The following is a 15,232-nucleotide window of genomic DNA, read 5'->3' as shown; positions in this document are numbered from 1 at the left end:
CATTACCATCATTCGTAAGGATAGAATTGTGGATGGTTCTGCTCACGGAGGAGTCGCAATCCTCGTCGGCAACCAGATCCCATTTCAGGCTTTGCAGCTTACAACTAGCATTGAAGCTGTAGCAATTCGCCTTACAGTGGGGTTCTTATTAACTGTCTGCTCTGTTTATTTGCCACCTGAGATTGACATCCCCCAGAAAAACCTTGATGATCTTATCATGCAATTGCCTTCCCCTTATTTAATTCTTGGGGATTTCAATGGACATAACACTCTGTGGGGTAGTGCTGACATCAATGGAAGGGGACGAGTCATACAGCATATGCTCACTGACAATGATCTCTCCCTCCTAAATGTGGGAACAAACACCTTCTTCCACATGCCTACCCGTACATTCTCTGCCATTGATCTTTCTATCTGCTCCCCTTCTCTCCTTCCTTCACTTACTTGGGAGGTAGAAGAAAATCCATATGGAAGCGATCACTTCCCCGTGATAACAACCCTAACTAATGGTAGACCCTGTCTGCCATTTAGTTTACCGCGGTGGAAGATCGATCAGGCTGACTGGAATGCCTCTCAATATCTGGCAAACTTTGACATCACTACAGTCAGTCAGGAGCCAATCAATGAAGCAGTGATGTATGGCACAGAAACGATTGTCCAAGCAGCTGCAATTGCAATCCCAAAGTCATCCAGCCGGTTCCCACTATTTCCCAAACCTTGGTGGAATTCAGAATGCACGGCAGCAAAAAAAGCACAAAACAAAGTGTGGGGGATATTCCGCCGATATCCCACCACTGAAAATTTAATATCATTCAAACGTGCACGTGCAAAAGCACGTTATGTATGACGTCAGAGCCAAAGGAAATCTTGGATTCGTTTTACATCTTCCATAACTCAGGCTGCTAGCTCAAAAGTAGTCTGGGATAAGATCCGGAAAATGAAGGGAAAATATCCACCATGCCCTTCAGTGATCCTCGAGCACAACGGATGTCCAATTGCAGATCGAACTGCAGTTGCAAATAGTCTAGGGGAAACATTTGCAAAAATCTCTGCGATAACATCTTTTCCCACAGAGTTTTTGACCCACCGAACTTCTCTTCAAAAGGGCTTGAATCGTATAACAAGCCCTTTTTACAGGAAGAGTTAAATGCAGCACTCGCCCTCACGCATGCAAGTGCTGTAGGGCCCGATGACATCCACTACGAAATGCTAAAACACCTCTCACCACAATCTAAGGATCACCTTTTAATTCTGTTTAACAGAATTTTTATTTACAAACAATTTCTGGATTCCTGGCAAAGGGCTATCGTCCTTGCTTTCCCAAAACCAGGAAAAGACCCTAGCAATCCAAGTAACTATCGTCCTATTGCTCTGACAAGCTGTTTGTGCAAAGTCCTGGAAAGAATGGTTAATGCACAACTGGTATGGTATTTAGAAACAAACGGTCTGCTTTCCAGGACACAGTGCGGCTTCCGAAGAAATAGGTCCACTCTGGACCATTTAATCCGATTGGAAACGTCCATTCGTGATGCTTTCATTAAATCCGAGCATTTGGTAGCAGTTTTCTTTGATATTGAAAAAGCGTACGACACAGCCTGGTGATTTGGGATTTTAAAAGACCTCTATAACTTTGGCCTTAGAGGTAACCTTCCTCTTTTTATTAAAAACTTTCTTTCGAATCGCCAGTTTCAAGTCCGTTTAGGATCCACCCTCTCTCGAGTTTTCTCTCAGGAAGAGGGAGTCCCACAAAGGATCCGTGCTAAGTGTCACGCTTTTCGCAATCAAAATAAACTCTATCGCAGAACAACTTCCACCCACTGTAAACAATGCCCTCTATGTTGATGACTTTGCTATATTTTGTCATTCATGCAAATGAGGGTCATTGAAAGGCAACTGCAGAAAACCATTGACCATCTTACAGCTTGGTCTTTGGCTAATGGGTTCAGATTTTCATCACAGAAGACTGTTTGTGTACACTTCTGTCGCAAACGTAATCTTCATCCTGACCCAGGATTAAGGCTTGGGCAAAATAACATCCCAGTTGTAGCAGAATTCAAATTCCTTGGACTTATTTTGGACAAAAAGCTGACATTTTTACAACATATTCGTCAGCTGAGGACAAGATGTGTCAAAGGGCTTAACATCCTTCGTGCCCTTTCGTCAACCTCATGGGGCGCAGATCGTGCTACCCTTCTTCGTCTCTACCGGGCACTTGTCCGTTCCAAACTCGACTATGGGTCTCAGATTTATGGTTCTGCTAGAGATAGTGCACTTCGGTGGTTAGATCCAATCCACCATCAAGCCATCCGGACAGCCACTGGAGCATTTTGCACATCTCCTGTCCAAAGCCTTTATGTTGAAGCAAATGAACCATCTCTGTCTCTTCGACGTAAGCAGTTGTCCTTACAGTATGCCTTCAAACTAAAATCCCTGCCCGATCATCCCACGTGGCCATCCGTTTTTGAGCCGCGCTGGGAAAACCTCTACAACACCCGTCGGACTTCCAATAAACCTTTTGGTATTCGCATTCAAGGGCTGCTGAATGAGCTAAACTTGACGGTAGACAAGGTTGCCCAGTCACCAAGGCAATTCTTTCCACCCTGGCATGCTTATTTTCCAAATTGAAACTTCTCCCTTAAGATCTGGGAGAAGGCTACTACACTGCCATCTGTCTACCAGCAACTCTTTGCATTACATCGACAGCAGTATTCTGACTTTCTGCCAGTCTATACAGATGGCTCAAAGTTAGAATGTCATGTGGGATCTGCTGTTGTGTTCCCTCACAAAACATTATCCTATAAGATCCCACAAGAAACTAGCATTTATACTGCAGAGTTGCATGCAATACAATCAGCCCTAGATCACATTAAAAATCGCGACTACCAGAGGTATGTGATTTATTGTGATTCATTGAGCGTATTACAGGCTCTAGTATCGGTGAGGTATAACCCTCATCCGATCCTGTCCAGGATCCGGAAGATTCTTTTTTCTCTCGTGGAATTAGAATTTGATATTCGCTTTTGCTGGATCCCAAGCCACATTGGGATCCGGGGAAATGAATTAGCTGATACCGCTGCCAAATCAGCCATTTCCCTGGATAATCATTGCCTGTCAGTCCCCTATACAGACTACAGGCAAATAATACGTTCTAATTTACTCTCCCAATGGCAAGATTCTTGGCACCGACAGGCCACAAATAAATTACATCGCATTAAGCCTGTAATTACGCAATGGCAGTCCAGTCTACGCAGGGTCCGAAGAGAGGAAGTTGTTCTTGCTCGGCTCCGCATAGGTCATAGTCATCTAACCCATTCCTTCTTGCTGAGGGCGGATGACCCACCTATGTGCGAGATATGTAATGTTATTTTAACCGTTAGTCATATTTTAATAGAATGTCCTGTTTTTATAGAAGCACGACGCTTGTATTTTACCGCTTTTAATAATGTGACTGAGCCATTTACACTCAGTCAGATTATAGGTGACAGAGACAATATGTCTGACGTTTTTAACTTTTTACAGTCTATTAATTTTTATACAAGAATCTAAGGTTTATACTTTTTATACTTTTACTATTCATCTTTTGACAATAATTAATTACTTGACGTGGTAGCTTTGGCTACCAAAATGTTTAGTAGCGTTTTAAAATTTGACTTGGCGCATTATGGCCTTAGCTGCCAATGCGCCATAAAAAATCAAATCAAATCAAAGCTGCTCATTCCAGGCAGTGCAATAATCACTTGCACCTCTGCCGGCAGCTACTTTTAATCTGTTAGTCTGTGAATCTCCCAACTAGCAGTTTTCCGATCCACCTACCACTGCCTCGAGAGTATCAGCAAATATTCTTGCACCCTTTCTATTTAAGTGTATCCAATCTCTGTAGCAGCAATCTCTCCTCTTAACAAGCAAAGACCACACTATTACTATATCACTACTAATATGTGAGAACTAGTCTCCCTTAATATTAATTATTGTTTAGATACATAAAATTGTTGATTACATTGTAAAAATTTTTAATGTTTTTATTTTATATATATTTATATATTTTTTTTATCCTGTTTTAGGTGTATGCTGTATTAATGATTCAACTGGCTTTCACAGTAGCTGTGATTGCACTTTTTATATTTCAGTAAGTGATGGCTTTTATTTAAATTGGAATATATATATATATACATTGGTAATTTTAAGCAAATACTGTAGAGTTATAGTACATCCTGATTGAGCAGATTTTATAAGATTAAGAAAGAACTAGAAATTCAAGACATTTTTTGACGGGAATTGTATGTTTTATTTTAGGGCAAAATAAAACAAAATTAAATTTTGTTTTATTTTCATAAATATACTTTGGTTTAAACTGCAAATGAGTATGTTGGAACGATTCATTCAATAGGGTGACAGAAATTTCGGAATTGTTTTAAGGTTGTAATTTTTGTAAATTATTTTTTACTCTCATAAGTACGTTATCACATACTTTATTAATATCTGTTTATCACAGTTGCATAGAATTCTGGACATGATGGGTTATAGTGACAGATAGGCACATTATATTCTTTGAGGCTGTTACATTCTCTCAGGTATGCCAAGCTGGACTTGCTACCCCGGAGTCTAAAATCCTGAAGAAGCTGATATATGGGTTAATGTCAAGTCAAGTGGACCTAATTTTGGGAAAGTCCAGACAGCCTGTGATAGCCAGATACTCTGCTTACACTTTTATGATGTTGAGACTGTTAGTAACCCTGGATATAACCCCCATGTGCAAGTCCTGAAATATGGCACCTAGCACACCCAGGTGTGAACCAACATAAGCAGGGTTGAGGTGTGGCATCCACACCACATAGAATGTCCCCCTCTGTGTTATCAGGCATGATTTTCTTCAATGGTGCAATACCACCCCTTTGCTTATTAGACACTTGAAGTTGTGGAAGAACCCATGTTTAGTCTCCAGAGCAAAGCCCCGGCAAACACCTTTCCATCTCTTCCATCATGCAGTATGATTGATGTCTTTTGAGATTATGATGGGAATCTTGGCAAGATCCAATCTTATTTACAATTTGAGGGTACAGCTCAAAAAACAGTGTTTGCAGGCTGGCTTGCTAGATAGTCCAGTGAATCAAACCTATTGTAACTCTCTAGGAGGCAGCTAGTGTATAATTTTGTTGCTTCTACTCCATCAGATAGTGACTGGAGGGAGTCAAGTAGTGTGTATGTGGGGGCATTGTCGAGGCCACATTAGTAGCATTAGTAGAGGCATGCAATGCAAGAAAGCAAGCTTATGCAGCATTAGCCAAAAAAAATATCTTTGGTTTAAACCAAATGTTTTTCATCCTTCCATTCGTTTCAAATGCCTGCCCAGCTCATCCTAAAATTTATTTAGGCTGTCAACTTCCACAGCAAGAGATGGAAGTCTGTTCCACCAATCAACCACCCTCTGGCTAAAGGCAAACTTCCACACATCCATTCTACAACTGTCTTTCCTCAGTTTGAATCTATGCCCACTCAGGTTCTTAATCTGAGCAAGAGGAAGAATCACAACAGCATTCAGCTTGCTCAATCCATTGAAGTCCTTATGCACCTCAATCAGATCACTCTCGCAGATGCCTACTCTCCAGCCACTGAAATTTGCAGAACTTAGATTTAAGTCTTTCTTGGTTAAGAGCACCCCTTTGTTCCCATCACCAATCTTGTTGCCCTTCTTTGTACTCATTCTAGCAACTCTACATCCTTCCTGAAATGAAGCCTCCAGACTTTGAAGACCTCATTTCACAGTATACACAGTACTCAAGGTGTAGCCTGACCATTGCATTGTACACTTTGACCATTGACTTATGTCTAGGAGCTGAGTATATTCTTATCACGTGTAATCGTCCTTTATCAAAACCTTGGTTTTCCAATAAATGTGTTAAGGTTGTTCAAGAGAAGAATGTTAGCATTAGCATTAGCATTAGTAGAGGCATACGATGCAAGAAAGCAAGCTTATTCAGCATCAGCCCAAAAAAAAAAAACCCTCTCCCATTTCACCCCTCCGTTCGTTCGAAATACCTGTCCAGTTGAGCTTTAAATTTGTTTAGGCTATCAACTTCAACATATCGTTGAATATTACAACGATATGTTACATATCGTAATCGGCTTTCCAAATATCCAGTTTCATTTTTTGCCTATACCACAGCTCGTAACTATTGTAAAGCAGTTATTAATCAGTCTAAACTAGATTTTGAACAGGCTAAGAGTAGGAAACTTGCTTCTTGTCCGAATGGTAGCTGAGCATTGAAGTCTCTTGCCAAAGCTGTTGGATGAAACTTTTGCCCATCCCTGTTTCCACCATCTATCAAAACCAGATGGTACTATTGCCACTTCAGCCAAAGATAAAGCTGACCTGCTAGCATCCTATTTTTCTTCCAACTTTTGTATTGATAATCTTGATAAACCACCTCCCACCATTCCCAGTACACTCCAATGGCTCCTGTCATGTTCCATCAAAAGGATGTCAGAAGGATTTTGATTTTGATCAATTGTGATGCTATGAAAGCTCCAGGCCATGAGGGTATTTCTCTACTTCTTCTCAAAACCTACCTCCTGAACTTACTCCTGTTTTGTTGCCTTTTTTCACTTTCTTATTCCAAAGGTGTCTTTCCTTCTGCTTGGAAATTTGCTCTATCCAGCCAGTTCCTACAAAGGGTACAAATCCCTCCCATACGATTATCGTCCCATTGTAATTTCTTCTACTCTTTCTAAAGCAATGGAGAAATTAATTAACTGGAAACACTTAAACTATCTAGAAAGCTTCCATCTGATCAATGATTGCCAGTATGGCTTCTGTCAGTGTTGATCCACTGGTAATATTCTGGCTTATGTTACCCATTTATGGACAAATTCAATGGAAAAGTTTGGTGAAATTCAAGCAGTTGCCCTTGACATTCCAAATGTTTTTGATTGCATTTGGTATAAATGTCTCCTAGATAAGCTTCCATCTTATGGTTTTCCAACCTTTTTTTTTTTTATAATTGGGTGTCTGCTTTTCTCGCTCACTGCTGGTGATGGTAGATGGCTCTCTGTCTTCTAACGTCTCCACAATGCTGTTGTTTCTTAAGGTTCAGTTCTTTCCCCCACTCTTTTCCTCTTGTATATTAATGACTTTCTTCCATTGACTAGAAATCCTATCCTTAGTTTTGCTGATCATAGCACATTGCATTCCACCTTCCAGTTTATGAAACCTTGCCCTACACAAATGGCTTAAACTTCTTGAACACCCGCTACAAATTCTTTAAATGCTGATCTCAAGTTAATTTTCCAGTGGAGCAAAGATAACTTAATTGATTTTAATCCTAAAACTTAGTCCTGTCTTATATCACACAAAAAGGATTCTTCTGCTCCTATGCTTATCTTCAATGACACCGATTTCTGGGCAAGATCATGTGTCTCTATTGGGGATTACCCTGATTTCTAATCTCTCTTGGGCTAGCCGGGTGGGTAAGCAACCATGGGTAAGCAACCCAAAGGGTTGCTTACCCATGGGTTCGAATCCCACCTCAGGCTTGGATCAGAGTAAATGCGAAAACCTTGGGAGGTGCATTATGACCACAGAAGCCGACGTGCCAACAACTAACAAAAATAAAAATATATCTTGACTTAAGCACATTACAAATATTGTTTCTTCTGCATCTATCTTCTGCAGATATCAATCGATAATGTAGCAATCATTATCGATTGATATCTAACAGGCAATTTGAACAAAAATCCACAGACTGAAAAATGTTGGATAAGCTACTAATGTTTAAAAATAGACTACTGGTAAACAGTTCTGTAGCTGTTTTGTTGAAATTTGATTTCTAGCACAATGTATTCTTTTAAAAAACTTCCTACTTTTTTTGAAAAATCTTTTTTTTTTTTTTTTTTTCGAAATAACTACTGTTTACAACAAACCTCTGTTTTCTCCTGCCTACAACTACAGAATCACCAGCTTTTCTTTTCAAAAGTTATAGTTTACAGGAGGGTCTCTCTCTCTCTCTCTCTCTCTCTCTCTCTCTCTCTCTCTCTCTCTCTCTCTCTCTCTCTCTCTCTCTCTCTCTCTCTCTCTCTCTCTCTCTCTCTCTATCTGTTTGTCTGTCTGTCTGTCTGTTTTGTATTTGCCATTTTTGGAATGAAAACTAAGCTTAGAATGAGCAATATAGCAAAAAGTTGAGTTGCTTTGATACCTACAGCAAACCATTTTAAGATACCAATTATAATAAAATTTTAATCAAGTTTCATAATTAGGTGAATAATTTATAGACACTGGCAACCCAAAGGTCGCGGGTTCAAATCCTGCCTCAGGCTTGGATCAGAATAAATGCAAAAATTTTGGGAGGTGCATTATGGCCACAGAAGCCGATGCACCAACTAACAAAGAAAAAAAAAAAATTTATAGACACCCTGTATATATTCATTATATTGAATATAAAAAAAATGATTAATTTTTATATTCATTAATGTTTAATTACTAAGGATTTTAAAGAGCAAACATTGGAGAGGTGTTTTAAATAATAGGCCGTATGTTTATGATATATATAATAAATATGTAATGATGTATAAAATATAATTTATTATAATATTATGATTGATAATTAATAACAGTTGGCAAGATAAACAGCTTATCAAAGAAACAGCATTTTTCATCAAAAAAAAAAATTCCCTCCATTTAACATTCTCAGTTGCTTAATGTTATCAATTTTTGTAACCCTCATATGATCACAATAGAGTTAAAGAAGTAATGCAGGACCATCTAGACAGGATACAGTTGTACTGCAGTCACAGCATGAACTTGTTAAGGGGTGATCTTATCTGACCAATCTGATTGGATTCTTTGACACAGTAGCAAATGAATTGAATGCAAAAATAAATTTTGACATCATATACTTGGATTTCAGAAAAGCTTTTACTGCCGTTGCACATAAGACTACTCTATATGAATTGGAGAATTGTGGCATTCAAGGCAAGTTAATGCTATGGACAAAGGGATAGTTGAGAGTGGGAGAAGCAAGAGTGATTATCAGCAGGCACTGCTCTTCTTAGACTAATATTATTACCGGAGTCCCCCATGGTTCAGTGCAGACCCATTGTTGTTTCCTGTATTTATTAATGATATTGATGAAGGCATATCAGGCTTAATGTCCAAGTTTGCAGATGATATGACACTTGGTAGGGTGGCTAATCACAGTAATCAGGGTATGCTATTGCAACAAGATTTAGGCATATGGGCATGGCAATTGAAGTTTAATATTGACATATGCAGCTTACTTTATTCCATCATCTGGAACTACTAATACTAAGTGACACCCATTGTATAACTTTTGTAAAAAGATTTTTTATTAGTTTTTTTCATAGATTTTTCTAAAATCTAAGATTCACTGAATACTTTGTTAGCTTAAAAATAAGTGATGCTGTTGTAGTGTACCCTTTAATAGCCCACCTAATTTGCAAGTTTCAGAGCTTAAAATATTTTGATGTCATATTTATGCAGTTAATTTAGAAAAACAAAACATTGTAACTTAACTTTTAGACACCAGTGTATAAATTTGATATGAATGAGTTTCTTCTTTTTAATCTAGCTAAATTTGTTTCATTAATCTGGCTATTTATCATTCTTAATAAAAGTTGAGAAGAACGTGAAGTAAAGATGCATTTAGATGTGCTGTAAACAGATAATCCTGCATCTGTTTACAGCACATCCACATCCTATCCAGCATAGGATGTGGACTGCTTTTAAAACAAGCCAATTAAGGAAAATGGTAAGGTACAAAATCCCATAGCTGGAAATGAGAAGTTAGGAAATTGTTTAAAATTTGTTATTGTGGATTCTTATTGTAAACAGCTAAAAATTATATGAATTTATAAATACCTCTTCAGTATAAAAGGAGATAGGACAGTTGCACAGCAGCAGCAGCAGCAGCAGCAATTTCATAAGCATGCATATATGAATGTAAAGTTATTTTACTGTACAGAGAAATGCAGCTTCTCTCTGTACATATTCAGCTATGTTTATGGAGCAAGATCGTGGCTCTTAGATAACAATAGTAATTATTGAAGTTGTGCATTTGGAGGAGAGGCAAAATGCAAATGAATGTTCCCAAGTTTTGAAGAATCATTCAGGCACTCTGTCTGAAAAAATTCAGACAAGAATCAGGGAATGTGGTGCTGATTACTGCAGCCAGTATGTCATCATCCTGTATCATGCTGTTCTACAACCAACACTGTAATATGAAAAGAACACTGTTGTTTCCTGGCGCCAACACCAATCATCATGCATGCTAAGGCAAGTTGTAATGTGGCTGATAGTAGTAGTAGCAGTGGGAAATTCGTGCATATCCTCTATTCTTAGGATATGAGTACTTATGAATATATTTTGTTCTGCAAAATGGAGCCACTTCGGAGGTTAACAGGAGGGAGTGAATGATATTCTGTAAGCCAGAGGTTCCCAAACTTTCTTGGTTCATGGTCGGTGCCTTTAACTTCTCAGTAATTTTTTTATGGCACCCCTATGCCAAAAGAAATACCTAAAAGTTCCAATTATGAAGTATTTATGTCCTAACAACTTAATAAGCATTTATGTCCTAACAACTTAATAAGCATTTATGACCTTAAACCTGAGTAGCCATCTTAAAAAATAATACACATAAATTGAAAGAAAAAATAATACTTTTATTTCATTCTTAAATAACCACAATCACTGTACTAATTTATTTTCCCTCAAAATTTTAAAATATCCTGCAGCTGTGCTGCCCTGGGAACTGCAGCACACAGTTTGGGAATAACAGCTTATAAGCAGTAGATCACTCCTTCCCTACTCTTTGACAGAACCAGACTGCTGGTAGATTCCACTTTCATGTTTTAGATTGAGTTGTACAGGAGACCAAAGATCACTTTGAGGAAATTTAATGGTAAAATACTTGTAAATAAAACTTTTTTTTTTTTTTTTTGTTATAACAGTTATGTCACCACTATTTTTTGAACACTGCTCATGTAATATGATCGATTTCATGTTGTTTTAGTGATTACCTGTTTGAATTCAGTGTTCAGATACTATTCAGAATTCTCAGAACTTGAAGTGTGAGAGTGATTAGTATCCAGGAAATAATCAAGGAAAATAATAAGTACAGATAGCATAATGTAAATGACTACCCCCATATAATGAAAGTACTGATGAAGGATCTTACATTTTGAATAATTCTTTTTGAAGATTTGTTTAAGTAATTTATACCCATTTTACTTATACAAGGTTTTGCATTTTGAATTATGTTTTAAAAATGCAAAATGAAATTTAGTTTTGGCTAAAATTGCTGAAACTTATTAAAGATTAAGTTCAGTGTGTCTTGTTGATTACTTTTATGAATCAGGATATATATATTGCATTTAATCATTTTTGATTTTATTTCCAGGAAGGATGTTCGCGAATTTGTGAAACAAAGTACTGCAATTTACATTACTGCATAGTAAGTATTGAAACTTTTTTATATATCTTGTGAAACTAATTGATGTAAATTTTTTTTTTTTTTTTTTACAAAGTCTTATTTCAGATTTAAGAAATTTGTCAGTTTCATTGTTTTTTTTCAACTACAGTAGACTGTCAAAATAACGGCACCCCAAATAACAGCACATTGACATCGGATGTATACATACAGCGCAGATGTCTTGCAATGTCGAAAAAAGAAAATGGCAAATCACGTGATTACTGTATTTGTTTACATTTGCCATTTTCAAATTGAATTCTGTACTGATATCACAGATTATACTGCTGTTTTACATTTATTTTAAATTAAAAACCCCTCACTATGGCTCCTAAAGTTAATAAACCTCCTACAGAGAAGTAAAGAACAACAACATTAAAGCTTAGTGACAAACTTCATAGAATCCAAACTATTACACTAGGGTCACCTGGAACGTTAATTCATATACCCATGTGTATTGTGTCTGTAAATTGTTCTCTGCTCAATTTGCCTATTTTGCTGGATGAAAAACCCCTGTTTCTGGCAGAAAACTATCTACACCTGAGAATGACTAACTCAGCCCTGGAGTGAAAAAACCTACACTGATAAGCGAAAACATCATGATCTCCTACACCTAATATAATGTTGGTCCTCCACATGCAGCCAAAACAGCTCACACCCAGCGAGACATGAAAGCTACAAGATTTATAAATGTTAAATGTGCCTTGTTGTATCTGGTACCAACATATAACAAGCATATCCTGTAACTCCTGTAAGGTATATTAATAATAATAATAAAGGGCGAAACTTGGCTGGCAGTATTTTTATTTTTTATCGACAGTAACACTCCTATGTTCAGGAAGAATTACACAACTCCTTGGATATCTTGAACCTCAAAGTAAAGGAGTACAATATGAAGATTAACAGCTAGAAAACCAAGATAATGATACTTTCCAAGTGGCCAGAAAGTAGAATCAGTATAAAATTAGATGAATCATCTAATGTTACATTGATTGGAACAGGTGGACAGATACTTAAGAAGCATAAGGAATTATCAGGTGGTAGATGACTTTCATCAACCGGTGAAATACCACCACTTTGCTTATTGGAGGCTTGAAGTGGTGAAACCCATGTTTAGTCTCTAGAGCAAAGTTTCCGGCATCCCCCTTCCCCCATACTTCTCCTTCAACCCATGCACGGTACTATGTACTATAGGTTTTGATACTTTTCGTGTTTGGGGTTTTCATAAAAAAAAAAAAAAAAAAAAAAGAAAATGGAAAAAGCCTGGAGGAAATAAAAACAAGAATTGCAATGGGCAAAGAGGCATTTTAGTAATAGAAAAGAAATTTCAAGAAGGAATTAAGAAAGCAAATGGTGAAAACATTAATATGGACTATGGTATTATATGAATCAAAGACATGGGCACTGGGAAAAGAGGAAATTAGATGGCTAGAAGCTTTTGAGATGTGGGTGTGATGAAGAATGGAAGGGGTGAAATGGGTGGACAGAGTGAGTAATGAGGAAATTGAGGAAAGTAAGGCAGGAGAGAACATTAGTAAAAGAATGAAGAAGGCATGGGAAAGCAGCTGTTGGGAGAAGGAGAATTGGAATGATTGATTGGATGGGAAGAGGAAATTATTTAGGAATTTAAGTGGAAAGCACAAGATAGAGAAGCATGGTGTCAAAAGAGCCATGAACCTGCCTGAAGGCAGAGAACTTGAAGGTCCTGTGAGACTGTCACACCAGACATTGTCATTGTGCAGTGAATGCATGATACACCCAACCAGTTTTTCAAATATGAAAAACTATTTTGTTTGTTTATTTGCTAATTGTCCATCATAATATCATCTATTGTGGGAAAATCAAGTACTGAGTACAACATCTGGAACAAAGATATTTGCAAACACAGGATGTTTGTACAGAACACACTTCTCTGTTCCAAATCATGTGCTCACACCTGGTGACTCACCTACGTATGATAGAAAAAATGTATTATTTGCAGATGAATCATTCTTTGAATAGAGGTTTCTTTTCATGCCAAGTTCTTTTGCTGTGTGCCACTGGCTTTTCCTGGGTGATTACGATTTTGTCAAACACTGCCCTCCACGTTCATGTTGTTGGTGGAAGTCCATTTTTTTCTACTTCTGTTTTTCCGCTGACACAAAAATTGAACTCATCCTTTCTATTTAAGTGTATCCCATCCCTGTAGAAGCAATCTCTCCTGTTAACAAGTACAGTCCAGGCTGAAAAAAATTCTACCCCTTGAGCCTTGCACAATCTTTCCAGGGCCGAATTGATCGACAAGGCTCTCATCATATACTCCCTCCTATCGTGTCTGGGCAGAATTGCAGACACTTTCAAATTCAACCCTAATTCTCGGCTTTAGTTCAACAGTGACCTGTACTTGTTAAGTAATTCTGCCGGTCTCCTACTCTTAATATTATTAGTGCCAACGTGTACAACTATATCACCTTTTGTGCCCTTAAAAGATGATATTCACTCTACAACGTCAACCTTTGCCCCTGGCAGACATACCCTGGTCCTGTTCCGCCTATCTTTTTTACAAAGCATGTTCCCCGTTTCCCTGACAATAGAGTCACCAACAACTACTAGTTCCTTCGGGACCAGCGCATTCTGCCTTGGGGGTTGTCTCTGTGTCACGCGATGCCCAAGTGCAAGCTCTGGCGTTGATGTGGGCAGCTGAGAGCTTGATGGGCCCCTCAATTTAGTTTCTTCGAGGGCATCCACCCTGTCCTTCAAGCTCTCATATAGGCCCACAAGAACGCCGAGTTGTTGCCTGATATCGATACACTCCTTGCATCGCGCACACACAAAGACATCCCCCTTGGCAGTATCATGTCCCGTACCCGATTGCTCTGCAAACATCAAGCAAACAGTGCATTTTATAAGGCTGTGAGTCAGAGGACAACTGCCCCCCTCAGTTCTGCTCTGAGCCACAGCACTTCCATTAGCTTGAGCCTTTTGCTGGATGGTGGTGTACGGATTTGGCGTCAAGAACATGAGACTCTTGATCTGTCATGCATGGTATCAAAAGTACAAGCAGGTGGAGACAGTTATGGTGTAGAGCTTGTTTCACTGGCAGGAACTTGAATCCCTTGTGCATGTGGAACAACATATCACTGGTATCCGCTATCGTCAACTGCTTTCTGACTGTGTACACCTTGCTATGTTACACTTTTTCCCCAATGGCAATGGTGCCTTCCAAGATGACAATGCCGAGCCATAGGGCACTTGTTGTGCAGGAATGGTTTGAGGAACACAGTTCTGACTTTCAGCATATCGATTGGCCTTTGAACTCCCCCGATATCAATCCCATAGAGCACTTGTGGGACACTATGAAAAAGCATATCGGGTGTCTGGATACACCAATCACCTCCATACCTCCATTGCTGACTGCATTACACACAGCCTGGTTGGCCATACCTCCTGAAAGCTTCCGGCATCTTGTTGAGTCAATGTCATGTCGGATAGCTGCTGTACTGAGGGCAAAAGGAGGACCGTAGGTCCTCCTTTTGCCCTCAGTACAGGTAGGTATTAGGTAGGTGGTCATAATTCAGTGATCATTCAGTGATCACTCAATGTATATCATACAATTCCCTTGACCAGTACTTCCGGTTCACTGAAACTTTATAGGCTATGTTTCAGGCCTTCTTCAGGACAAATGGAACTTTTTTCCCATTTTAAAATAGTTACATTTTATGTAACTAATCATTTTCAAATAAAGGAATATTATTATTATAAAATAGGGTAGTATG

The 15,232-nt window shown here is 38.4% G+C and overlaps 1 protein-coding gene across 2 annotated transcripts in view; it reads left to right on the top strand.

Annotated features, from left to right (window-relative positions):
• Positions 1-15,232, top strand: part of LOC150080219 (protein lifeguard 2-like) — a 178,329-nt gene that overhangs the window by 69,128 nt on the left and 93,969 nt on the right. For both annotated transcript variants that reach the window (XM_090381091.1, XM_090381089.1), the window contains exons 4-5: positions 4,062-4,126; positions 11,409-11,462. In XM_090381091.1, coding sequence (XP_090237217.1) covers positions 4,062-4,126; positions 11,409-11,462 — 119 coding nt within the window. The remainder of the gene's footprint in view (positions 1-4,061; positions 4,127-11,408; positions 11,463-15,232) is intronic.

Source organism: Mastigoproctus giganteus, chromosome 9, assembly GCF_048544385.1.
Source record: "Mastigoproctus giganteus isolate SK-2022 chromosome 9, ASM4854438v1, whole genome shotgun sequence".
NCBI lineage: Eukaryota > Metazoa > Arthropoda > Arachnida > Uropygi > Thelyphonidae > Mastigoproctus > Mastigoproctus giganteus.
The sequence above is the reverse complement of the archived record's forward strand: the minus strand, read 5'-3'. Positions and strand labels throughout refer to the sequence as shown.